We start from the raw sequence: 27,644 nt of genomic DNA on the forward strand, positions 1-27,644 counted from the left end.
GGGCTTCAGGAGGTCGCAGAAAAGATCTTTCTTTGGGCACAGGAAAGCGTCCTATCTATCTCAGCCCTCCGTATCAGAGGGAAGGACAACGTTACTGCAGACTACCTGAGCAGAAGAAGATTCCATCCAGGAGAATGGATGCTGAACAGGCAGGTCTTTCATCAGATCTGCAGGAAATGGGGGTACCCCCAGGTGGACCTTCTAGCCTCCAGAGATAATGCCCAGGCGTCTGTTTTTTTTCCCTGGATCCCAGAGGAAATCCTCTGGGGATAGATGCCATGTCAAAAACATGGGATATGGATCTAGCTTATGTCTTCCCGCCAATCCCGCTTATCCCGGCCACCTTGAGGAAGATCAGCGAGAGTTCGGGGAAATTCATCTTCATAGGTCCAGCTTGGCCGAAGAGGAGCTGGTATCCCCTGTTAAGCAGACTAAAGACGGAAGAACCAATATCACTCCCTCTGAGGCCAGACCTTCTCACTCAGGGGTCCCTTCTCCACCCAAATCTAGAGAAGTGGAATCTGAAAGCCTGGATCCTGAAAGGAGAATGCTGAGTAGGCAGGGCTTGTCACATGCTGTGATCTCCACGTTACAAAAAAGTAGGAAACCTGTGACAAATGCTATTTATAAGAAGATCTGGAGCAAATTCAATTCCTGGCGGGAAGATACACATCCGTCCAGATCAACTCCTTCCATCGCTCAGATTCTTGACTTCTTACAGAGGGGCTTTGACCTAGGGCTACATCCTAGCACAATCAAGGTGCAAATAGCAGCATTATCATCCTTTCTGGACTACCCTCTAGCAGAGCATCGTTGGATAAAAAGGTTTGTAAAAGCTATACTCAGACTAAAACCCACTCTGAGACAGACTGTCCCTCCTTGGGACTTATCTGTAGTTCTAGATACCCTCTGTAAAGTGCCCTTTGAACCATTGGACACCATCCCGTTAAAACTACTCTCCTGGAAGACGGCCTTCTTAGTAGCCATCACTTCAGCACGCAGAATTGGTGAACTTCAGGCCTTATCGATGAAGGAACCTTTTTTAAGAGTCTTCCCGGATCTAATAATTCTACAGCTAGACCCAGGATTCCTCCCAAAGGTCGTATCTACCTTTCATAGAGAACAAGAAATATTCTTACCCTCTTTTTACACCTCTCCTAGAGATCCGGAAGAGAAGTTCCATTGCCTAGACGTCCGTCGGGCAGTCCTTGAATATCTTCGCCGAACAGAACCAGATAGAAAGGACTCAAATCTTTTCGTACAGTTCGGTAAAGCAGGAAAAGGGAAGAAAGGGTCTAAGAGGACTCTGACACAGTGGATCAAGTCAACAATTGAGGAAGCATATCGCCTTCAGAATAGTCCCTGTCCTATTTCTATCAGAGCACATTCCACTAGAGCAGTCGCAGCTTCCTGGGCGGAGAAAGCGAACGCCTCTATAGATCAAATTTGTCAGTCAGCCACCTGGACAAGGTATAACACCTTTTGTAAACACTACAGGTTGAACCTGGCGTCTAATCGTCAGCTTTCCTTTGGGCGAAAGGTTCTACAGGCTGTGGTCCTTCCCTGATGGTTAAGTTGGTAATTCTCCCATGTGCTGTCATGGGGGACGTCCTGGAAATCGGTAGTTAATCTTACCGGTAAAGTTCTTTCCAGGAGTCCAACATGACAGCACTCCTAATTCCCTCCCTAAATATGTGGTTCAGTGTGAAGTTAACATTGTTTATCACAATAAAAATAAAATTGAGTTGCATCCATCCGGTGTAGTAATTTAAAAGACACTGGAGATTGGAGGGAAGGGGGAGGGGGCTTATAACCTGTCTCACTTCCTGTCCCTACAGAGATTGGATTGGACATCCTCCCATGTGCTGTCATGTTGGACTCCTGGAAAGAACGTTACCGGTAAGAGTAACTACCGTTTTTTTTTTGTTTTTTTTTCTTTAATATATATATTTTTTTTCCTCCTTTTGATCACCTTGCAGGATAACAGGCCAAACTGGATGGACGGAGGGCTTTTTTCAGCCTTGCGCTACATGCACACGAACGTTAGGGCTCCGTGGGGCAGCCACATGCGGGTTGATGACCCATTCACTTGAATGGGGTCCGCGATTCGCATTCGACGGTCCGCACTGCAAAAAAGTAGTGCATGCCCTACTTTTTTTGCATGGCGGAGGCACGGCCAGAAACACCACAGAAGCAGTCCGTAGTGTTTCCATGGTCTTCCGATCCATGCCTCCGTTCCGCATCTCTGTGATTGCACTTGAATAGGTCGGCTATCCATGATGCAGAATTCAAAAGGCCGGTGCGGCCGTGTATTGTAGGGCGCAATACGGCCTCGGGGGCACACGGTCGTGTGTATGTAGCCTAATATACTATGTAAGGAAGGGAAATGCCCAGCAGGGGGAGCTGTGCTGGTTCTGTAAGACCAACCCATTCTAATTAGGCTTAGGCCTCCTGCACCCGAACGTTTGCTGCCGTATTGTGGAATGCATTTGCGGATCTGCAATACACGGGTGCTGTTCCGTGGGCATTCTGCATCACGGATGCGGACACATTCATTTCAATAGGTCCGCAAATCCGGAGATGCAGAACGGAAGCACTACGGAGTGCTTCCGTGGGGTTTCATCCCGTACTTCCGTTCCGCAAAAAGATAGGAAATGTTCTCTTTTCGCGGAACGTACGGATCGCAGACATTAAAGTGAAATGGGTCCGCGATCCGCTGTGGCTGCCCCAACGGTCGGTGTTCGTGCATTGCGGGGCGCACACGTTCGTGTGCAGGAGGCCTTAAGTGAATCGACCTTCAGATCATAGATCTGAAGTCAATTAGTTCAAAAACTTCAATGTTAATGCTTTTTCTGCACAGCATTAGGCCTCTTTCACATTATTTTTTTATTTTTTTTGCGTTCCGTATACGGAACCTTATTTTAATGGTTCCGCCCAAAAAAACTGAATGTACTCCGTATGCATTCCGTTTCCGTTTTTCTGTTCCGTTGAAAGATAGAACATGTCCTATTATTGCCCGCAAATCGCGTTCTGTGGCTCCGCAAAAAACTGAACACGTATTAAGCAAATATATTGCTGCATTTGTGGGAGCGGAGGCTGATTACAAGGCTAATTACACGCACCTGTGGGCCCAGGCTGGCTGATTACTAAGCTGATTACACGCACCTGTGGGCCCAGGCTGGCTGATTACTAAGCTGATTACACGCACCTGTGGGCCCAGGTTGGCTGATTACTAGGCTATTTATAGGCACCTGTGGGCCCAGGCTGACGATGATTCAGCTGATTTCACTACCTCTGGCTCTGCTCTAGGATACAGCAGCATGGTGTGGAGGCGCCTTACGGCTGGGCGACGGCAGAATGGCTCAGGAGGGCGCTGGTATTCATGGTAGGATCGGAGTTGTTTGTACGTGACCCACGCTGCGGTCCGCGACATGTAGCGCTCTGGGATGCAGCAGAGTTTGGGCGCTAATGGTTGAACCATGGTTGTTTGTATTGTTTGTCTGGCTATTCAGAGGCCTAGTGGGGCCATTGCATACAGTTATTGGGGTAGCATGTCCTTAGAGTGGGCATGGTTGTATGTTTTCCGATACCTGCGTTACATGCGGGGCACGTGTCTGCAGTTGGCTCAAGCTACGCGTGCTGGGTTTACGTGATGGTAAATATGGATCAATGGTCGCTGATTTAAAAAAAAAAAAAAAAACACCTGCAGCATCATGTGGAGGTTCGGTTGCGCCTGGGCAATGGCAGAAGGTGCCAGGCGAGTGCTGGCATTCACGGTAGGATTGGACTTGGTTACACGGTCCGTGACTTGTAACGCTCTGGGGCGAAGGGGGTTGGGCTTCAATGGTCAAATGATCGTGGTTAGGATTGTTACCTTCAAAGCTACGTCCGTGTGTCTGCATTTACATTTTGTCCTATACGCCATTCACTACTAGAGCTGCGTTTATGCGTCCGCTGTTGCATTACATTAATACTCTGCTCACTTTCAGATTGCATTCATACGGCTGCTTTATACCATGCTCCTCATACACAGAGCTGTGCCCATACCATGTTTTTAGGCTCCACTCACATCCAGAGCTGCATTCACCCACTTGTTCTTACATCATGTGTTATACTCTGCTTCCACTTAAAGCTGCATTTCTTTTCATTGCTACATAATGGTTACTCAGTATTCTTACTAGGGCTATCAGCACACCGCTCTGATACTACTCTTCCGATAAAGATAGCTGCTTTCTTTTCAGGCTTACGCTTCTTTCCTCGGTGGTTTGTTACATTCCTTAGGCCTACCTTTTTCTGTTTACTTGGGGGGAAGAGAGAGGAGAAAAGCAAAGAAAAAAAATGGGTGTCGTTCTTTAATCCTGGTTTGCATTCACTTAGACTGGTCTCCTTTACTTCTGGTTCGCATTCACTTAGATTGATCTCCCGCCCCAGTTAACCAAATAGCTCCCTAGCAGACAGTGGGCCAATAGGAGTAAGTTCCTACTATGTTGTTCATTCCTTTGTCACAAAGAGGGTCTGTTCTTAGCGAACTGCAATGCCCCTAGCTCTTGTGTTTCTCCCATCTGTTTCAATTTCGCAGTTGGGTAATGTTTCGCTCATGCAAGCGGTTCGGATCACTAATGTCTATGCATTTTCCATTAGGTCTGGCTCACGTTTTAATTACTTATCGTCACTGCAAGGTCATCCAGGTCAATCTCTTGGCTTCAGGGGGCCTCATGGCTTCGGGGGCCCAATGACCGTTCTTCATGTTGTTCGTTAGGGGTACAATATGGTTGTAGGCTGGTTAGCGTCCTAGGTTTATTGTCGGAGAGGGTCATGGTCATGCGAGTCCCCAAGTCATACTGGTGCTGCATAAGTGGTTTATAAAAAAAAATAAAAAAAAATAATAAAAAAAAAAATATATAAAAAATAAATAAATAAATAAATCCGCCATTAGTCTCACGCATGGCTTCTCCGTTTTAGTTTTACACATATGGCTCTGCCATTAGAGCCTCTCATGCATGGCTTCTCCGTTTTTAGGTTTACACATATGACTCCGCCATTAGTCTCTCACGCATGGTTCTCCGTTTTAGTCTTACACACATGACTCCGCCATTAGAGTCTCTCACGCATGGCTTCTCCGTTTTTAGGTTTACACATATGACTCCGCCATTAGTCTCTCACGCATGTCTTCTCCGTTTTAGGGTTACACATATGGCTCCGCCATTAGAGTCTCTCACGCATGGCTTCTCCCTTGTAGTGTTACATATGGTTCTGCCATTAGAGTCTCTCACGCATGGCTTCTCCGTTTTAGTGTCACACATATGGCTCTTCCATTAGAGTCTCTCACGCATGGCTTCTCCCTTTTGGTGTTACATATGACTCCGCCATTAGTCTCTCACGCATGGCTTCTCCCTTTTAGTGTTACACATATGACTCCGCCATTAGTCTCTCACGCATGGCTTCTCCCTTTTAGTGTTACACATATGACTCCGCCATTAGTCTCTCACGCATGGCTTCTCCCTTTTAGTGTTACACATATGACTCCACCATTAGTCTCTCACGCACGACTTCTCCCTTTTAGTGTTACATATGACTCCGCCATTAGTCTCTCACGCATGGCTTCTCCCTTTTAGTGTTACACATATGACTCCACCATTAGTCTCTCACGCACGACTTCTCCGTTTTAGTGTCACACATATGGCTCCGCCATTAGAGTCTCTCACGCATGGCTTCTCTCCTTTTAGTGTTACATATGACTCCGCCATTAGTCTCACGCATGGCTTCTCCCTTTTGGTGTTACATATGACTCCGCCATTAGTCTCTCACGCATGGCTTCTCCCTTTTGGTGTTACATATGACTCCGCCATTAGTCTCTCACGCATGGCTTCTCCCTTTTAGTGTTACACATATGACTCTGCCATTAGTCTCTCACGCATGGCTTCTCCCTTTTAGTGTTACACATATGACTCTGCCATTAGAGTCTCTCACGCATGGCTTCTCCGTTTAAATTTTACACACATAACTCCGCCATTCGAGGCCGGCTGCGTGGTCCCACAACAAGTAAGCTCCATGTCTTTTTCTGTCCTCAGACCCGCTCACATGGCTCGGTCATCTGTGGCTCGCAATACAATTTTCTTGTGGTGGCTCGCACGTGTGGCTTGTGCCATTAGAGTCTCACTCACGTTATTGTTTTCCCTGACTTTTATTTTCTAGGTTGTTGGGTTTTCATTGTTTTCTTTATAAGCAGTCATCCCAAGACTGCCTTTGCGGACATCATCTTATCCCAGGCATGCTTACTTCATCTACAAACTCGGGCTGAGGGTGTTGGTGTCCGGCCTAAGTCCTGGGTATCGGTCCATCTTCCAGTAGGAGGTACAGTATAAGGCGCAGTCTACGAAGTCTGTCATGTCTTCTGACACGACAAGTCCTATCACGACTACAGGCGCAGCATACATAGTTTATCACGACCTTAAGCTTATTTTCTGTCACAACTGCAGGCATCGTGTACGTTCTGTCCTTATTACAGGCAACATTAGCTCGTTAATCGGAATAGCCATGTATTCCTGTGGATGGTTCCCCAGGCCTGGTGGGTTTACACATTTCACTTAATTTACTACTACAGTAAGACGGCAGACACCATGTTCTAACTTTTGGGCCCTTAATAGAAAGTGTGGCCTGGGGAATAAGTAGAGGTAAAGTATTTTGCCACCAGGAACAGTCGGTGCCCGATCAGGGCCCTTGGCGGATGGTTGGAGTTCATCTAGGCCCTTCCAACAGATTCACCATTGTTTGTTTCAGTCTGCAGCTCTCAGGATTCAGACCTTCTCGTAATAGGGTCATATGTTAGTCAACATAGAGTTAATCGTTCCTGGTTACCGGCCGCTCTTTCAATTGCATCAGCATTAACCATCTCCAAGAACGATGTGGCGGTGCACAAGACAAAGAGGTACAGTAAGGCAGATGGAAGTCACTGTGTTATATACGGTATATTCCGCACCTTCATCGTGAAAGGTCTTTCCTTTTCAAAATCGGGTGTCGTAACGGTATGTATATATTTACTCTAAACAAGGTCTGCTCTTTTTGGCCCCTTTAGGCTGCCCTACCACAGCAGTTATGGCATAATTCTACTGCTTGTTGTAGATAGGTTAGGTTCACCTTTCTGATAGCCTATCCGACTACAAATACGGAAATGCATCCGTATGTCTTCCGTATCAGTTTTGTTTTTGACAATGTTATCCCCAGCCCAATTTTTTTTTTATGCAATTACTGTAGATGCCATTTGGAAATATGGAACGGAAACAACAAATCAGAACAACGGATCCATGAAAAACGGACCGCAAAACACAAATAGCCATATGGTAGTGTGAAAGAGGCCTTAAAATGTATGTCGCATGAGACTTTGGTGAATTCCTACTGTGTTCATATCTGAGTATTTAAAAATGATTAAAATAGCAATCCGAACTTGGGTTTGGTACTGGCTGGTACCTCTACCAAAGCCCGCTTTGGATTCCTATTTTAAATGGTTTTTAAATAAGCAGATATGAATACAGGACTAATGCCCACATTGTGCACCTTCACCTGCTTCCCTGATCAGCACATCCTGCGTTCCCAGCAGCAGCAGGTCGCGCTCACACACACGTCGCGCTGCTGGCTGTGCAGGCGGCTGATTCCTGGGCTTTTAGCGCTCCTCCCACTGCCAGCAGCGCGGCCTTCCTGCTTCACCATGGAAATTAACCGCCCGACTCCTAAAAGTTGAAGTCCCATACTGGGACTAGTATAATAGGTAAAAAAATTATATACGTTTGAAGTACAAAAAAAAAGCCCTTTCCCAGATATCGCCATGTGTGTAACATCCATAAAAATATAATAACATCTACTCAACCTGCAAAAATCAAGCCCCAACACAAGGCAATCAGCAGAAAAAACAAAAGGCTCTACAAAAATGGTGACACAAAAACATGATTTATTTTTTTTCAAAAATGCTTTTATTGTGTAAAACTGAAAGGCAAATGTAGACCTGTTTTTAGGTTTGCAGCGTCTAACGAAAAACAAAAACTGCCAGAACAGCCAAATTTTGGTCACCTTGCCTCACAAAAAGCATAATATCGATCATTCAAAATGTAATATCTACCCAAAAATGGTACCAATGAAATCGTCATCTTATCCCCGGATAAAACAAGGCCTCACACAAGACCTTCCCCAGGAAAATTTTAAAAATACGAAAGGTGATGCAGAAACAGTGCTGTACGGCGCTGGTCGGGAAATCACTGCAGTGCGGTGCACCCATACAGCAGTATATGAGCCCATATGGGTGTTGCTGTGGTGGATTTACTTCTGTTACCCCAAGCCCCAATGAATATGGCCCAGTTCTCTAAGTCACCCCCCCTCCCCCCGCACACCACATTTTGCTGTACTTGCTATACAGCAGCACGCCAGACCTGCAGGGTATAGAGACAGTGAGGTCACGGTTATGGGCAATCGAGGGTTACTCACTTTTTGGAGGAGAACCCTGGGCAGGCATGCGGCAGTGAATGAGAGGTAGACACAAGTTCCTCTGGGGCACACTCTGGATGTAGAGACCTGGCCTGATGTTGGGTGAGGTGCCCTGGATGTTGCAGGTGTTTTGAGTGCCTGAGGCAAGGTCCCTTTAAGATTCGTGACGCCAGTGCCTGTAACGGTGGCACACCGATTTGTAGGAGTATTAATAGAGTACGCAGTTGGTAAACCAAACGTTGCTTTACTTCAGGAAACAGTCCAACTTTATACATACAGTTGCAGTAGATGATAATGCAGTCCTTGACAGTACAAATGCACAGCAGGTTTACTTCACAATAATGGCAGGTATAATCTTGCAAGATACTTGGAGGGTAAACAGTTAATGCTTTGCAGTACAATGCTGCTCTATCCCCTCAGCTATTCTAGCTGGCTGGATCCCAAGGCCCGGATGCCTAATTGCTGGCTTGAATCCTTGGTAAATATAATCCTTCCTCCAGTATTGGCACTTGCTTTATATCAAACACTTCTGCCCCTCAGGTTACTTAGCTGTACTTGTGGTATTGTCCTTGCTGTGAGGGATACTGCAGGTTGCTCCCAGGAGGTGCATCTCCTACTACTGGGGTATCTTCTGAGCTAACTGCGGCTCACTTTATCTACAGGCAGGCTAGAGCTCTTCACTAGCCTCCTGGACGTAGCTAGCAGCCAGGGCTATCAAGCTGCATGTCAGGAGGAGGCCCTCAGCATATCTCTGGCTGGTACCTTCTCACTTCTGTCTCCACAGACTCCTGACTATGATCTAACTCCTCCCTGTCTGGGCCTGGACATTTATACTAGGGGCTCCCTATCTCCCTCTAGTGTCTAGGATGCCTAACTACACCCTAATAGGCCTGCTATGCATGACACGGGAAACATTGCATGTAAAAACACATAGAAAAATACATTAAATGCATAGCTAAATATAATATTACTGTCCCTTGTGAGCAGAAGTAACACGTGAACCAATTGACCCTTGTGTAATGCCCACGCCTACCTAGTGGGACACTACATACTCCCACGCTACAACTTGAAGGGGCCCTGCCCAGCTGGATACTGCACTTGAAAGACAAAAATAATGCAAAGCAGGAAAATACATCTACATTTGCAAATACATATATATGTATACATCAGGCAGTTCCACTGGCTTAGGAGCAAGTACGGTGAAAAGGGGCGTCGTTCTCTTCTCTCAGGATAATGTAAGGGAACAGGGGCACTGACCTGGTGCAGCGTATCAATAATACCAGGATAGTCCATAATAATATTTTAAGTGCAAAGTGTCCATAATAGAACAGTAGAAAAGTGCAAAACAATTAAGTTTTTGGAGGCTCAAAGAACAAACATGAGTCTGTACCCAGGTTTCTTTCTTAATTATTCATTGAAAGTATCCCAATCCAGCAAAGGTACAAAATCTCAGAGGCTCACATGCAGTGGAGTCCATCTCTGGGCACATTTCTTTAAAATAGGAAAATCTTAGAGGCTCATGTGCTTTAGAGTCTATCCCTGGGCGCATTTCCTTGGAACTTATGTTGCACAATAAAAGTCACAGCACAATAAAAATAATCCACATTATTCACAATGGCGTATAAAAATAAGTGCTGCAATACCCTTAATCAACCTGAAAAGGGGGTTAAAAAGGGTTAAAGGTGCAAACAAAAATGAGCACAACTTGGCTTGCAGAATACTTGAAGCAGGCAGGAGGTCCTGTAAACAATATGGCCTTGCTACGTTTGGTATTTCAGTGGCCGACCACTACCACTGAGCCGTGGGTAACTGGCAGCAGCAACAGAGGACCAAAACAAAGGACTCCTGTCCTGGAAGGGTTAAATCCTCAGCAATCAGGTCCCTTGGCAAAAGAAAACAAATCAATGGCCTAGCAGGCCAATTCACAGGGGCGTATCAAATCCACTGGGCATCACAGTGGTGCTCCCTGGCTCCGCTTGCAGATGGGGCCTGTAGTAAGCATCAACAGGCGGATGTGCCCACAACACAGTATTGGGGGGCAGCTGCAACATGAAGGGACCCCTAATTGGTATTGGCCCCATAGGCCTAGGGGTGATCACAGTTGGGGACCGCATCGGTCCAGGCATAATAATGGTAGGCTGTTGCATCGGCCTAGGTACCGCTGTTGCAAGCGGTTCTGTGGGTTCAGCTATGACCGACTCTACGCGGCGGGATACAGTGTAAGAAGGCCTCCTTGGGGGCCTCAACGCAGCCGCAGACACAGCAGGTGGCCGGCTGGTAGGGACAGGTACCCTTACTTCTGACCCAGCGATGTCCGAGTATTGGAGTCGAACCTCTTCTTTTCTAGGTGGAGTCCGGATTCTGGCAGTAGCAATCCGGCGTAGTCCACGCAGCTGTTCCTCCAGATGGACGATTTGGTCATCCAGACTCTCGGTTTCTGGATCGCTGTCTTCCGGAGCTTCCACTGGTACAGGTAGGGGAGTCGCATCCTGCGCAGCCGCTGCAGGTTCAGGTGACGCTTCTGGTCTTTTCCCTTTACGAATGTTGTCCAGGGTCGCATGGAATCGCTCCAGGTTTTCTAATTCCTTTATGGTTTTCTCCCGACGAGGCAGCTCAGGGGACGGATATGGGCTCACCCACTTTTCCACTACTGTTGGTTGCCAAAATACGTTCGGGCCAATGAAAGAGCCCCGCTCTTGAAAGGCATGATGGGCCGGTTCTGGAGAGCACGCTGGTTCACGCTCGCCGCCAGTGTAGTCCTCATCAGTTTCCCAGTCCTCCGGTTCTTTTCTGGGACGGGTCACAGCAGTGGCATATGGGCCTCGCAGGCCCTCGGCAGGGGTGAACTCCACTTCCTCTCCCTCACGGAGGTTATGCATGTACTCCGAGAGGTAGCTCTGCCGGTGGTATAATCTTGGATAAAACCGTAGCCACGGTCCTTGTCAAATGCCACAACCAACCCCATTCTCCTTTCCAGGCGGGGTTGGGTGTCGGTGTGGCGCTCATGAACGGTCTTTGCCAGTTCTTCATAATAGATCTTTGTCTTGGTAGTTTTCTTTATGGCGGCCTCCCGTATCTCTGCCATCAGCGCCGACCATTTAAACGAGGGCTGGAAAAAGTCTCTCTAGGAGCCATAATAGGTCTCCGGTTGCGTCCTCGGTGGCGGGCAGGTGGGTCTCTCCGGTCCCGGAGAGTAGGCCGGTGGAGCGTCCTCTTGCTCTACACCGGTACAGTCCATTTTTAATCCAGTGGGTGTCGACATACTAACAGAGCAGTCCTCACTCTTCAACATGCTCGATCCTTCTCTGAAGAGCGACAGGGCGGCACCAACAATTGTAGACAGATCCTCCAATTGCTCTGGGAGGCCGCCCCCCAGGTACTCCAGTATGGGGGAGGCGGAGTCCATCATGGCAGACATGCAAATGTCCAGACAGGGCGGTGGTGCGGACATATAGCCTTTCCCGCACTTTTCAGCAGAAGGCGCCAATTTTTACCGCCAAACAAAGTATGAAGATGACGCAGCAATAAATCCAAGCAAGCTAAGCGGCCATCTTGAGCAAAACGCTGTCTATTCACTGACAGCAAGCGGTGGCTTTACAACAGCAAAACAGTCCATAAAAAGCAGTTTCACATTGCAAATTATTACAGTTCTTTGGCCCAGCAATTTTTCATAAAGCAATTAGGGCTCGGTCACTTTAAGGCAAATAACGGCACACAGTTTTTGTATCCGCAATGGCACAGGAATGATCATATCCTGTTTGTGACACCAATTTATGCAGCACGCCAGACCTGCAGGGTATAGCGACAGTGAGGTCACGGTTATGGGCAATCGAGGGTTACTCACTTTTTGGAGGAGAACCCTGGGCAGGCATGTGGCAGTGAATGAGAGGTAGACACAAGTTCCTCTGGGGCACACTCTGGATGTACCTGGCCTGATGTTGGGTGAGGTGCCCTGGATGTTGCAGGTGTTTTGAGTGCCTGAGGCAAGGTCCCTTTAAGATTCGTGACGCCAGTGCCTGTAACGGTGGCACACCGATTTGTAGGAGTATTAATAGAGTACGCAGTTGGTAAAGCAAACGTTGCTTTACTTCAGAAAAACGGTCCAACTTTATACATACAGTTGCAGTAGATGATAATGCAGTCCTTGACAGTACAAATGCACAGCAGGTTTACTTCACAATAATGGCAGGTATAATCTTGCAAGATACTTGGAGGGTAAACAGTTAATGCTTTGCAGTACAATGCTGCTCTATCCCCTCAGCTATTCTAGCTGGCTGGATCCCAAGGCCTGGATGCCTAATTGCTGGCTTGAATCCTTGAATCCTTTTTCTCTCTGCTTAATTAAGGTGAGTGCCCGGGGCAACCAGGTGCTATAAATTGACCCACTTACACTCTTCAGAGCCTGCTCTTCCTGAGGCTTGCTCTACTAAGTGGCTTCTTATTAAGTGGAGTTAAAAAACAAGGAGTTGAAGAAAAGGAGTTTGGAAACTAAGGTTGGATATAATTTCCTTGTGTGTTGTTGGCTTAATTTTACGTGGTCCCTCGACTACAGCAGACAGGGTCTAAATCTAAATCATTTATACTGTTTTACTTTTTTACTGTTGTAATCCCCATTTAGTATGTGTTGCACAATTTACAACGCAGTCCAGTGCACATCTTGCATGATGTATGCAGTCCTGGAACAGGAGTTCAAGGGTGTATATCTTTGTTCTAGATGTGAGCAAATTACCCGTTTGGAATCGCAGATTGAGTCTCTAAACGGGCAAGTTGCAACACTGAGAGGCATTGATAATTTGCAAAAGAGTTTGCTGCTCACCGAGCAAGCACTCTTTGGGGTAGATGAGGGGGAGGGTGACAGAGAGGAGGCTGAGGAAAGTGAGGTAGCTAGCTGGGTAACAGTTAGAAAGCGGGGTAGAGGGAAGAGTGCCAGGGAGGCTAGCCCTGATCTGACACACCCCAACAAGTTTGCACGTTTGGCAGATGAGGGGGATGTCAGTCCGGGGACGGCACTGCTGCAGCCAGACACTTCCTCTGCCAGTCAGGGGAATGTCAGCTCCAGTAAGCAGGGAACCAGGAGAGCAGGGCACGCCAGACAGGCGCTGGTAGTGGGAGACTCCATTATTAGGGGAACAGATAGGGAAATCTGTCACAACGACCGTGATCGCCGAACAGTGTGCTGTCTTCCTGGCGCTAGAGTTCGACACATCGCGGATCGGGTTGACAGATTACTGGGAGGGGCTGGAGACGATCCAGCGGTCATGGTCCACGGAACCAATGACAAAGTTAGAGGTAGGTGGAGAGTCCTTAAAAATGATTTCAGGGATTTAGGTCAAAAGCTGAGGGCAAGGACCTCAAAGGTAGTATTTTCCGAAATACTGCCTGTACCACGAGCCACACAAGAAAGGCAATGGGAGATTAGGGAGATTAACAAGTGGCTCAAGAACTGGTGTAGGAAGGAGGGGTTTGGGTTCCTGGAGAACTGGGCCGATTTTTCTATCGGCAACAGGCTCTATCGTAGGGACGGGCTGCACCTCAATGGGGAAGGGGCAGCTGTGCTGGGGAGAAAGATGGCTAGAAGGTTGGAGGAGTGTTTAAACTAGGGACTGGGGGGGAGGGGAATTACGTTATAGAAGGGGAAGATAGTGCAGATAGAGACCGGGGGCAAGGTAATAAGAATGGGGAAGGAATGGAAGGAGGGACTAGAACAGTTCAGAAGGAAAGGTGTAGGGTAAAAAATATACATACACCTCTCAAATGTATGTATACTAATGCCAGAAGCCTGACTAATAAAACTGGTGAACTGGAATTAGTGATGTGTGAGGAGGACTATGACATAGTGGGAATAACTGAGACATGGCTGGATGATAGCTATGACTGGGCAGTTAATGTACAAGGTTACAGTCTGTTTAGAAAGGATCGTCAAAACCGGAGAGGTGGAGGGGTCTGCCTTTATATAAAGTCCTGTCTAAAGCCCACAGTCCGAGAAGATATAAGTGAGGGACATGAACATGTGGAGTCACTGTGGGTAGAGATACATGGAGCTAAAAACAACAATAAATTACTAATAGGAGTTTACTATAAACCACCTAATATACCTGAGTCCACAGAAAATCTACTACTAAACGAGATAGACGAGACGGTAAATCATAATGAGGTGGTTATTATGGGGGACTTCAACTACCCAGATATAGACTGGAAAACTGAAACTTGTATATCTCATAAGGGAAACAGGTTCTTGGCAATAACCAAAGACAATTACCTCTCCCAACTGGTTCAGGACCCGACTAGAGGGACGGCCATACTGGACTTAGTATTAACCAATAGACCTGACCGAACAACAGACGTGCAGGTTGGGGGACACCTGGGAAATAGTGACCATAAAGTAATAACCTTCCAATTATCATTCAAAAGAGCGTTTCTACAGGGAGGAACAAAAATACCAAACTTCAAAAAAGCTAAATTTAGCCAACTAAGAGAGGCCATAGGCCAAACTAACTGGGACAAAGTCCTCACAAATACAGACACAAAATGGGATATCTTTAAAAACATCCTAAAATCTCATTGTGAGAGGTACATACCGTATGGTAATAAAAGGTTAAGGAACAAAAAGAAACCAATGTGGATAAATAGAACTGTAAAGAAAGCAATAAATGACAAAAAGAAAGCATATAAAACACTAAAACAGGAGTGTAGCACGGAATCACTGAAAAACTATAAGGAAAAAAATAGAACATGTAAAAAACAAATAAAAGCGGCCAAACTAGAGACCGAGAGATTAATTGCCAAAGAGAGTAAAACTAACCGTAAAATGTTCTTCAATTATATAAATGTTAAAAAGTATAAATCTGAAGGTGTTGGTCCTTTAAAGAGTAATGAGGGGGGAGTCGCAGAGAGCGAAGAGGAGAAAGCAAAGCTGTTAAATATTTTTTTCTCCAATGTATTCACTGAGGAAAATAAATTGTCAGATGAAATGCAGAATGCAAAAATAAATTCCCCATTAAAAGTGTCCTGTCTGACCCAGGAAGAAGTACATCATCGACTTAAAAAGATTAAAATAGACAAATCGCCAGGACCGGGTGGCATACACCCCCGTATTCTAAGGGAATTAAGTAATGTCATAGCCAGACCCTTATTTCTGATATTTGCAGACTCTATACTGACAGGGAATGTCCCACAGGATTGGCGCATGGCAAATGTGGTGCCAATATTCAAAAAGGGGCCAAAAACAGATCCTGGAAACTATAGGCCGGTAAGTTTAACATCTGTTGTGGGTAAACTGCTTGAAGGTTTTCTGAGAGATGCTATCTTAGAGCATCTCAACGGAAATAAGCAAATAACGCCATATCAGCATGGCTTCGTGAGGGATCGGTCATGTCAAACTAATTTAATCAGTTTCTATGAGGAGGTAAGTTCTAGACTTGACAGCGGCGAATCAATGGATGTCGTATATCTGGACTTCTCCAAAGCATTTGACACTGTACCACATAAAAGGTTAGTATATAAACTGAGAATGCTCGGACTGGGGGAAAACATCTGTAAGTGGGTAAGTAACTGGCTCAGTGATAGAAAACAGAGGGTGGTTATTAACGGTACACATTCAGATTGGGTCACTGTCACTAGTGGGGTACCTCAGGGGTCAGTATTGGGCCCTATTCTCTTCAATATATTTATTAATGATCTTGTAGAAGGCTTGCATAGTAAAGTATCAATTTTCGCAGATGACACTAAACTGTGTAAAGTAATTTACACTGATGAGGACAGTATACTGTATATATATACTACAGAGGACAGTATACTGTATATATACTACAGAGGACAGTATACTGTATATATACTACAGAGGACAGTATACTGTATATATATACTACAGAGGACGGTATACTACTACAGAGGGATCTGGATAGATTAGAGGCTTGGGCAGATAAGTGGCAGATGAGGTTTAACACTGATAAATGTAAAGTTATGCACATGGGAAGGAAAAATCGCAAGTCACCCGTACATACTAAATGGTAAAACACTCGGTAACACTGACATGGAAAAGGATCTAGGAATTTTAATAAACAGCAAACTAAGCAGCAAAAACCAGTGTCAGGCAGCTGCTGCCAAGGCCAATAAGATAATGGGTTGCATCAGAAGGGGCATAGATTCCCGTGATATGAACATAGTCCTACCACTTTACAAATCACTGGTCAGACCACACATGGAGTACTGTGTACAGTTCTGGGCTCCTGTGAACAAGGCAGACATAGCAGAGCTGGAGAGGGTCCAGAGGAGGGCAACTAAAGTAATAACTGGAATGGGGCAACTACAGTACCCTGAAAGATTATCAACATTAGGGTTATTCACGTTAGAAAAAAGACGACTGAGGGGAGATCTAATTACTATGTATAAATATATCAGGGGGCAGTACAGAGATCTCTCCCATCATCTATTTATCCCCAGGACTGTGACTGTGACGAGGGGACATCCTCTGCGTCTGGAGGAAAGAAGGTTTGTACACAAACATAGAAGAGGATTCTTTACGGTAAGAGCAGTGAGACTATGGAACTCTCTGCCTGAGGAGGTGGTGATGGGGAGTACAATAAAGGAATTCAAGAGAGGCCTGGATGTGTTTCTGGAGCTTAATAATATTACAGGCTATAGCTACTAGAGAGGGGTCGGGGATCCAGGGAGTTATTCTGATGTCTGATTGGAGTCGGGAAGGAATTTTTTATTCCCCTAAAGTGGAGAGAATTGGCTTCTACCTCACAGGGTTTTTTGCCTTCCTCTGGATCAACTTGCAGGATAACAGGCCGAACTGGATGGACAAATGTCTTTTTTCGGCCTTATGTACTATATGTTACTATGTATATAATCCTTCCTCCAGTATTGGCACTTGCTTTATATCAAACACTTCTGCCCCTCAGGTTACTTAGCTGTACTTGTGGTATTGTCCTTGCTGTGAGGGATACTCCAGGTTGCTCCCAGGAGGTGCATCTCCTACTACTGGGGTGTCTTCTGAGCTAACTGCGGCTCACTTGATCTACAGGCAGGCTAGAGTTCTTCACTAGCCTCCTGGACGTAGCTAGGACTATCCAGCTGCATGTCAGGAGGAGGCCCTCAGCATATCTCTGGCTGGTACCTTCTCACTTCTGTCTCCACAGACTCCTGACTATGATCTTATTCCTCCCTGTCTGGGCCTGGACATTTATACTAGGGGCTCCCTATCTCCCTCTAGTGTCTAGGATGCCTAACTACACCCTAATAGGCCTGCTATGCATGACACAGGGGAAACATTGCATGTAAAAACACACATGTAAATACATTAAATGCATAGTTAAATATAATATTACTGTCCCTTGTGAGCAGAAGTAACACGTGAACCAATTGACCCTTGTGTAGTGCCCACGCCTACCTAGTGGGACACTACACGTACCTCTCACCTCCAGGGCCTCCCAGATGACGTCTCCTCAGATGTAGATCTTCTCTGTCATCATCTTCTCCATTTGGTCCGTACATCTTTTCTCAGCCGCCTCGTCTCTGCAGAGTGTGACACACAGACGTCTTAGCTTCCTCCCTTCTCTATCATCATCCCCCAACCTGGAGTCCCCACAGTGTTAGGGCTCATACACACGACCGTGTGCTGGCCGGGCCCGTGCGGCAGACTGCAATTCATGGGCACCGACTGTGGGGCAGCCACATGCGGATTGCAGACCAATTCACTTGAATGGGTTCCGCGATCCGCATCCGACGGTTCGCATCGCAAAAAAGTAGTGCATGCACTACTTTTTTGCGGTGCGGAGGCACGGACAGAAAACCACTCCGTAGTGCTTCCGTAGGCTTCTGATCCATGCCTCCATTCCGCATCTCCATGATTGCAGACCCATTCAAGTGATGCCCTTGTATTGCGGACCCCCTGTATGTGGCCCGTGATATGGCCACGGTGTGCATGAGCCCTTATCCTGCTGCTTGCTGTGCCCCCCGATACCCCCAAATACTATCCTGAAGAAAAATGAGTGCCCCCATAGTAATAGTGCTCCTCATAGTCCCACCAATAGTAATTCCCTTCTAGAATGCTCCCATTAGTAATACTGCCCCCTACAGTGCCCCCAACAGTGATAACGCTACCATGTGTTACTCCACCCCGAGGTTTCCTCCTCACACACATTCTCTCTGGCATCGTTTTCTCCCACTAAAAATATGCCAGAAAAATGTGGTTTGTTTGTTTGTTTGTTTTTGCTTAGTAGAAGCGCTTTTTATGTTCTATCTTTCATTTTCCAAAGAAGCTCTGACAAATAAAAGGTGAAATCTGATTGGTTGCTATGGGCAGCTCAGCCAGATTCCCTTTGTACCAGTTTTGATAAAACTCCCCCGTTGTGTTTAAAAAAAAAAAAAAATGCAAGAGGAGCAAAAACACTCGCTTTCTCTTACCAGCAGCACAAGTGGGGCGTTCTCCCCTGTGAAACTGGAAGGACAGGTGGAATTTTTATTGATTAAAATTGCTACCAAGACAATTAAACAAATAACCCACCCCCTATAAAGGGACGCCCGCCCTTAAACCAGTGCTTTTTTGTCTGTCCTGTTACCTTTTTGATTCGTTTGCTGACAAGTTCTTGGTCCTTGTGGCCGTTTTTTCCTAGGCTCTGCCGGATTGCGGCCTCTGCCGCAGTTAGATGGTAGGGGGGCCTGTTGGGACCTTTATATCGCGGCGATATCCCCCTGGGCTCAGCCTGTACTCGGCCGAGGTCCCTGCTGCCGCGTTCGGCGTTATGCGCGCGATACCCGGAAGTGCGTCAGATGACGACTTTCAGGTCAGCGTCGTAAATTCAGCGGCTGTTTTAGCTGCGCTTCGGCCCTGCTGTACCTAAATTAGTATTTTTGCCTCAGATTTACATACAGTTGCAAGAAAAAGTATGTGAACCCTTTGGAATGATATGGATTTCTGCACAAATTGGTCATAAAATGTGATCTGATCTTCATCTAAGTCACAACAATAGACAATCACAGTCTGCTTAAACTAATAACACACAAAGAATTAAATGTTACCATGTTTTTATTGAACACACAATGTAAACATTCACAGTGCAGGTGGAAAAAGTATGTGAACCCTTGGATTTATTAACTGGTTGAACCTCCTTTTGGCAGCAATAACTTCAACCAAACGTTTCCTGTAGTTGCAGATCAGACGTGCACAATGGTCAGCAGTAATTCTTGACCATTCCTCTTTACAGAAGTGTTTCAGTTCAGCAATATTTTTGGGATGTCTGGTGGGAATCGCTTTCTTGAGGTCATGCCACAGCATCTCAATCGGGTTGAGGTCAGGACTCTGACTGGGCCACTCCAGAAGGCGTATTTTCTTCTGTTTAAGCCATTCTGTTGTTGATTTACTTCTATGCTTTGGGTCGTTGTCCTGTTGCAACACCCATCTTCTGTTGAGCTTCAGCTGGTGGACAGATGGCCTTAAGTTGTCCTGCAAAATGTCTTGATAAACCTGGGAGTTCATTTTTCCTTCGATGATGGCAATCCGTCCAGGCCCTGACGGAGCAAAGCAGCCCCAAACCATGATGCCCCCACCACCATTCTTCACAGTTGGGATGAGGTTTTGATGTTGATGTGCTGTGCCTCTTTTTCTCCACACATAGTGTTGTGTGTTTCTTCCAAACAATTCAACTTTGGTTTCATCTGTCCGCAGAATATTTTGCAAGTACTGCTGTGGAACATCCAGGGGCTCTTGTGCAAACTGTAAACGTGCAGCAATGTTTTTTTTGGACAGCAGTGGCTTCCTCTGTGGTATCCACCCATGAAATCCATTCTTGTTTAGTGTTTTACGTATTGTAGATTCGCTAACATGGATGTTAGCATATGCCAGAGACTTTTGTAAGTCTTTAGCTGACACTCTAGGATTTTTCTTCACCTCATTGGGCAGTCTGCGCTGTGCTCTTGCAGCCATCTTTACAGGACGGCCACTCCTAGGGAGAGTAGCAGCAGTGCTGAACTTTCTCCATTTATAGATAATTTGTCTTACCGTGGACTGATGAACAGCAAGGCTTTTGGAGATCCTTTTATAACCCTTTCCAGCTTTATGCTAGTCAACAATTCTTAATCGTAGGTCTTCTGAGAGCTCTTTTGTGTGAGGCATCATTCACATCAGGCAATGCTTCTTGTGAAAAGCAAACCCAGAACTGGTGTGTGTTTTTTATAGGGCAGGGCAGCTGTAACCAACACCTCCAATGTCATCTCATTGATTGGACTCCAGTTGGCTGACACCTCACTCCAATTAGCTCTTGGAGATGTCATTAGTCTAGGGGTTCACATACTTTTTCCATCTGCACTGTGAATGTTTACAGGGTGTGTTCAATAAAAACATGGTAACATTTAATTATTTGTGTGTTATTAGTTTAAGAAGACTGTGATTGTCTATTGTTGTGACTTAGATAAGGATCAGATCACATTTTATGACCAATTTGTGCAGAAATCCATATCATTCCAAAGGGTTCACATACTTTTTCTTGCAACTGTATATAATCGAAGGGGGGGGGGGCCCTTCTGGTTTATCTTTATAAGTATTTATGTAGTGACAGTGGGTCACTTCCGGCGGGGGGCGGAGCTACGCTAGGGGGATGGTCTGTTATCTATAAAAGCTCAGCAGACGCCAGACTCTCCCTCTCTGCCTGCAGTGAGTCTATTCTAAACTACTTCCCAAGTTGTTTTTTCAGATGGCGTCTCCCAATAGTGACCAGCATGGTAAATCCTCCCATTAACAGAAGCACCTAACTTGTGCCAACTGTGAGATGCCGATGCCGGACTCCTATGAATTCAATAGGTGTCCTTTATGCCGTCCTCCTCCGACGCAACCCACGATGGGTGACATGTTCTGCTGGATGAAGGAATTCATGGGTAATTCCATTATAGCGATCAAGAGCACCCTTTCTTCTAAGAGGCCCAGAGCTTCATCGGCAGGTCCTGTACCTATGGCTGAAGACATAATTTCGGTTGAAGACCGTTCCTCCTCTTCTGATGAAGATGATGCCACTTATCTTTTTCCTGCGGAGAAGATGCAAAGACTTCTATGCTCCATTCGATCAAGGGATCATGATGTTGAGCAAGGGGAAGCTCCACCATCCACCTCTAGGGGGGCTAAAGGCCTTTAAAGTGGATAAAGATTTAAAAAAGCTTATGTTAACTGAATGGAAGCATCCTAAAAAAGGTCCAGTTCTCACGAAGAGATTTAAACTGATGTTTCCTCTCCAGGAGTCGGAATCAGAACTGTGGGTACTGCCTCCGAAGGTCGATATGGCGATCTCCAAGTTGTCTAAGAGGACCTTAGTTCCTTCTGATGACTGAAGCAACCTTCAGGATTTATTAGATCGGAGGGCAAGTGCACTCTGAGGCGCAGCTATTCTGCAGCTGCAGCCTCTGCTTCAGTTGCAGTTGCTTCCTCAGAAGTCACGGAGTTTGTTCGCTCCCGCGTTCTCAGAATTCAGTCGGACCTGGAATTTGGAGTCTCCAGAACTGACGTGCTAGACCAGTTCAAGACCTTACTCCTTGGAACTGACTTTTTGTGTGACGCTTCCACACAGCACCTGAAATTAGCCGCCAAAGGCATGGCTCTCTCTTCCGCCAGTCGGCGGCCCCTATGGTTCAGTCTGTGTCGCTTACCATATGAACCAGGAAGACTCTTTGGTTCAGAATTAGATAAGATGATGGAGAGCCTGGCGGATAAAAAGGGGAAGTCCCTCCCCCAACAATCCTTTCGAGGCCGGAGTAGGCCCAGAAGTTCTAGAACCCAGGGCCCCTCAAGGTCTCACACGTCAGGAGTCGTCCAGACGCGGATGGGGTCGCGTCGTGGAAAGGACCGTAAAGCGGATCTATGACTCTCCCGCTTACCTTCCCCCTTCCCCTCCAAATCGTCTGTGCGATGCTCAGAATTTCAGTTCCCCTCCGGTTGGAGGTCATCTAAGTTTATTTCAGCAGGCCTGGCTGCAAAATATTCCGGACCAGTGGGTCCTATAAATAATTATGTGGGGGTGCAAAATAGATTTTTTTTGTCCCCTCCCCAAGAGAAATTTGTTTTAACCAGAACCCTAAACCAGAGAAAACAGTCTATCTTAGAGGATTCTGTCCTCCTTTTATGTTCAAAAAAGGGCCCTAGAGGAAGTTCCTCCTCGCGAACAAGGGCTGGGAGTATACTCTCCCGTTTTTCTAGTCCCGAAGCCGTCGGGCATTGGCGCATGATCATAGACCTGCGTTACCTAAATCGGTTCATAAGACCAAAGCGCTTCAGAATGAAGACCATTCGATCACTCATCAGCATCCTAAACCTCGGCGATCTAATGATCACCTTAGATCTGAAGGATGCTCACCTTCATATCCCCATTTACCCAGCTCACAGGAGATTTTAAGGAATTGCGGTCTCCATAAGAGGGTTGGTAAAACATTACCAGTTTGCTGTGCTGCCTTTTGGCATTTCTTCCGATCCCCACACTTTCACAAAAGTTGTGGCTCCGATTGTCGCCCAGCTCAGGCTTCTAGGGCTAGAAATCGTGCCATACCTAGACGACTGGCTTTTAAAAGCCACCACTCTAGATGTTCTTTTCTCATCTTCAGCTGGCTCTTCAGTCTCTCCAGCGCTTGAGAGAATTGAGAGCAGTTCGTCTCGCTCTCTACCGCTTTGCTCCTCTTATCCGCGGGAAGGCGTTAAGAGTCCGCTCAGACAATACGACGGTAGTCGCTTACATCAACAGACAGGGAAGCACAAGATCTCAACCTCTCCTCCAGGAAGTTGGTTTAATTCTTATTTGGGCAGAAACCAGTCTATCCCACCTTTCGGCTGTTCACATCAGAGGGAATCTCAACGTAGTTGCAGATCGGCTGAGTCGGGGTCTGCCATTTACAGGCGAATGGTCATTGAACAGAGACGTTTTCACCCAGATCACTCCGGTGGGGTACTCCAGAGATCGACTTGATGGCGACCCGCTTGAACGCCAAGGTGGACAGATTCTGCTCCCTCTACAGCAAGCATGTCAAACTCGAAGGCTAACATGGGCCAAAAAAACAAAATTTAAGTTTATGTGGGTCGCATAAAAAATAAATAAAAAAAATCGTACATTTTCATAGAACAACATTGTTGTTTCATGACTGCTGACCCCCAACATCCCGTTGCCCAATAACACAAGTGAGACATATATATATATATATATATATATATATATATATATTAAACTTCACTATAAGACGCACCTAGGTTTTTGAGGAGGAAAATAAGAAAAATATTTTTAACCAAAAGTTGTGCTTTTGGTGGGCTTTGAATTAATGGTGGTCTGTGCATGACACTATTATGGGGGATCTGTGGATGACGCACTGTCATGTGGGGGATCTGTGGATGGCACTGTTATGGGGGACCTGTGGATGGCACTGTTATGGGGGATCTGTGGATGGCACTGTTATGGGGGATCTGTGGATGGCGCTGTTATGGGGGATCTGTGGATGGCGCTGTTATGGGGGATCTGTGGATGGCGCTGTTATGGGGGATCTGTGGATGGCACTGTTATGGGGGATCTGTGGATGGCACTGTTATGGGGATCTGTGGATGGCATTGTTATGAGGTGGGGGGATCTGTGGATGGAACTGTTATGGGGGGGATCTGTGGATGACACTGCTATATGTCATCCACAGTTCCCCCTCATAACAGTGTCCCCCAATACACCGGCCCTCTGCTCACCGAAGTATTTATAAACGTGAATCCTTATCCTGTTATTAAGTTGAACTAACGCTGCGCTCTCCCATGTTCCCCTGTATCCCCACAGCACTTACGAACACGCTTCCATAGCAGGCAGAGCGGACGGCACCAGTAATGTCACTCACTGACGTCGCGCGTCTGCTCCGCCTGCATCATTCATAAAGGGGGCGGAGCAGGCGCTCTACGTCAGTGAGTGACGTTACTGCTGCCGTCCGCTCTGCCTGCTATTGAAGCTTAAGTAAGTGCTATGGGGATACAGGGGAACATGGGAGAGCGCAGCGTTAGTTCAACTTAATAACAGGATAAGGATTCACGTTTATAAATACTTTGGTGAGCGGCGGGGCCCGGTGTAAGAGTACAGTGACTGCAACGGGCCCCGCCCCTAGTTACGGACTACAGCCCCTCCTCTCTCCAGACTCATACATAGTCTGCGATGCTGCATCTTTGCCGGGCCGCAAACATATTCATTGCGGGCCGCATGTTTGACACCCGTGCTCTACAAGGAGGACAATCCTCTGGCGATAGACGCTCTATCCATAACATGGAGATTCAGGCTGGCTTACATATTCCCTCCAATTTCCATGATACCAACGGTATTGCCGAAAATTAAGCAAGACCAGACCCCGGTCATTGCGATAATACCATTCTGGCCGAAGAGGTCTTGGTTCACCCATCTCATGAAGATGAGTCAGGGCACATATTGGAGACTTCCCCTAACGCAGGACCTTGTGTATCAGGACACAGGCCCCTGCTTAGATCTGAGGAAACTCAACCTGACAGCCTGGAGATTGACCGGTCCCTACTAGAAGCTAGAGGGCTTTCTGTGGAGGTCTTGAGAACCATTTCACACTCCAGGGCGGAGTCTACAAACAAAGCTTACTCAAGGATATACAAGACCTTCCTTCAGTGGTGTGCTGATAGAGGTTGTACCCTCAGATCCTCCTCTTTCAGCGATTCTACCGTTTCTGGCCACACTGCGGGAGCTGCACACCAACAAGCTGAAGCTCAGTGTGGACACCATCAAAGTGAGGAGCAGATCTGTCCAGTGGGGATCGGAAAGTCTGCTAAAATGGTGCCACTCTTGACCATGGCTGTATCTGGTATTGCAGTTCCTCGACAATCACTGTCAATGGTGTTGCACTACAGAACCCATGGATAAGTGGTGCCATTTCTGGGCAAAATGGAATCTAGGTAATATCAATAACAAATCTTCAATCTCCACATCTGATCTGCAATTATACGGCTGTGTGCATGAGCACTTATAAGAGTTGTGTGCAGTGACTCCCATCATCCATCCCCAGCTGCTGTGTGGTTGTCTTCTGGAGGTCATCGTCAAGCATTTCCCAGATGTGGACAAGTCTGGCTGTGACAAGTTCCTCAATGAAGTTGTTGTTGCCCTGATCTCCAGCTGACCCGGAGGATTCTTCTCAGATCTATGTCTGTCTCCTGTAACAAGCATCTGTACTCCATGATACTGATGACTGCTCCCTGACCTGGAATCTCTTCTCCTGATCTCTGTAATAAATATTATATACTTGTACATCCCGTCTCCTGGTATTTTTAGTCTGAGCTTCTGTTGCCGTGAATTTGGTTAATAATGGCGTCTACATCACCAAATCCAGTAGACCAGGGATGCCCAATCTGCGGCCCTCCAGACAGCCTACAGCAGGGCATGGTGAGAGTTGGGGTTTTACAACAGCTGGCGGCCACAGATTCTTTGCAGTAGACTATGGGGGCGGAAGGAATGGTGTCACGAGGTGTAGAAGACATAAATGGGCTTGTCTGGTCTCGTATATCATATTAATTCCCTATTCTTAACCATCTATCATTGGGCCAGTTTCAGATCTCTTATTTTTTTTTTTTTTTTTGTCTCCCTCCTTACGGTGCAGCACCATGGGTTGTCTGAATGTAACTTGGAACCTACAGAAGGTCGGGGGCCTCTAATCCAGGTTCTCTGGATGTCCTGTGGGGGCACTTAATAAAACAGATTTGCAGTACAAATTCTTTGTTTAATGTTCCGATGTATTACAGCCAACATAGTTTTGTATGGATAGGTTAAGATTACCAGTCCTGACTCTGCCCCATAGGAGGCTAGGAGTTGGAACTACAGGGAGTGCAGAAGTATTAGGCAAATTAGTATTTTGACCACATCATCCTCTTTATGCATGTTGTCTTACTCCAAGCTGTATAGGCTCGAAAGCCTACTACCAATTAAGCATATTAGGTGATGTGCATCTCTGTAATGAGAAGGGGTGTGGTCTAATGACATCAACACCCTATATTAGGTGTGCATAATTATTAGGCAACTTCCTTTCCTTTGGCAAAATGGGTCAAAAGAAGGACTTGACAGGCTCAGAAAAGTCAAAAATAGTGAGATATCTTGCAGAGGGATGCAGCACTCTTAAAATTGCAAAGCTTCTGAAGCGTGATCATCGAACAATCAAGCGTTTCATTCAAAATAGTCAACAGGGTCGCAAGAACACTACCGAAATAGATACCTCAACCATTGATTGAATACACATTAAAGTGCTGTCCTAGCCTGTGGCAATAAATACATATAAATAACCTACATAGAAAATGCCAGACCGCTGGTACTCATTATGTCCTTTATTACAAAATCACATTATACAACATACATGATTAAAAGAATCAGTGCAGGAGATAAAAGCAACATCACTGGAGGAGACATACAATGAACGGAGTCCCTATCCTAGAGAATTCTACAAAAGACATGATTATGCATATAATGAATAATACATATTGAGGAAAAGGGACATTTACCCATACAGAGTCTCCTCCAGGATGGGTCGCAAGAAGCGTGTGGAAAAACCAAGGCGCAAAATAACTGCCCATGAACTGAGAAAAGTCAAGCGTGCAGCTGCCAAGATGCCACTTGCCACCAGTTTGGCCATATTTCAGAGCTGCAACATCACTGGAGTGCCCAAAAGCACAAGGTGTGCAATACTCAGAGACATGGCCAAGGTAAGAAAGGCTGAAAGACTACCACCACTGAACAAGACACACAAGCTGAAACGTCAAGACTGGGCCAAGAAATATCTCAAGACTGATTTTTCTAAGGTTTTATGGACTGATGAAATGAGAGTGAGTCTTGATGGGCCAGATGGATGGGCCCGTGGCTGGATTGGTAAAGGGCAGAGAGCTCCAGTCCGACTCAGACGCCAGCAAGGTGGAGGTGGAGTACTGGTTTGGGCTGGTATCATCAAAGATGAGCTTGTGAGGCCTTTTTGGGTTGAGGATGGAGTCAAGCTCAACTCCCAGTCCTACTGACAGTTTCTGGAAGACACCTTCTTCAAGCAGTGGTACAGGAAGAAGTCTGCATCCTTCAAGAAAAACATGATTTTCATGCAGGACAATGCTCCATCACACGCGTCCAAGTACTCCACAGCGTGGCTGGCAAGAAAGGGTATAAAAGAAGAAAATCTAATGACAT

The 27,644-nt window shown here is 46.3% G+C and overlaps 1 protein-coding gene across 1 annotated transcript in view; it reads left to right on the forward strand.

Annotated features, from left to right (window-relative positions):
* LOC120997556 (hemoglobin heart muscle subunit alpha-type-like) overlaps positions 1-25,605 on the forward strand; it is a gene marked incomplete at its 5' end in the record, with an annotated part of 35,488 nt that extends 9,883 nt beyond the window's left edge. The window contains one exon of the mRNA XM_040427647.1: positions 25,495-25,605. Within this exon, the coding sequence (XP_040283581.1) occupies positions 25,495-25,605 (111 nt within the window). The remainder of the gene's footprint in view (positions 1-25,494) is intronic.
* Between the last annotated feature and the right edge of the window lie 2,039 nt (positions 25,606-27,644).

This window comes from Bufo bufo, chromosome 4 (assembly GCF_905171765.1).
Source record: "Bufo bufo chromosome 4, aBufBuf1.1, whole genome shotgun sequence".
NCBI classification, from domain to species: Eukaryota; Metazoa; Chordata; class Amphibia; order Anura; family Bufonidae; genus Bufo; species Bufo bufo.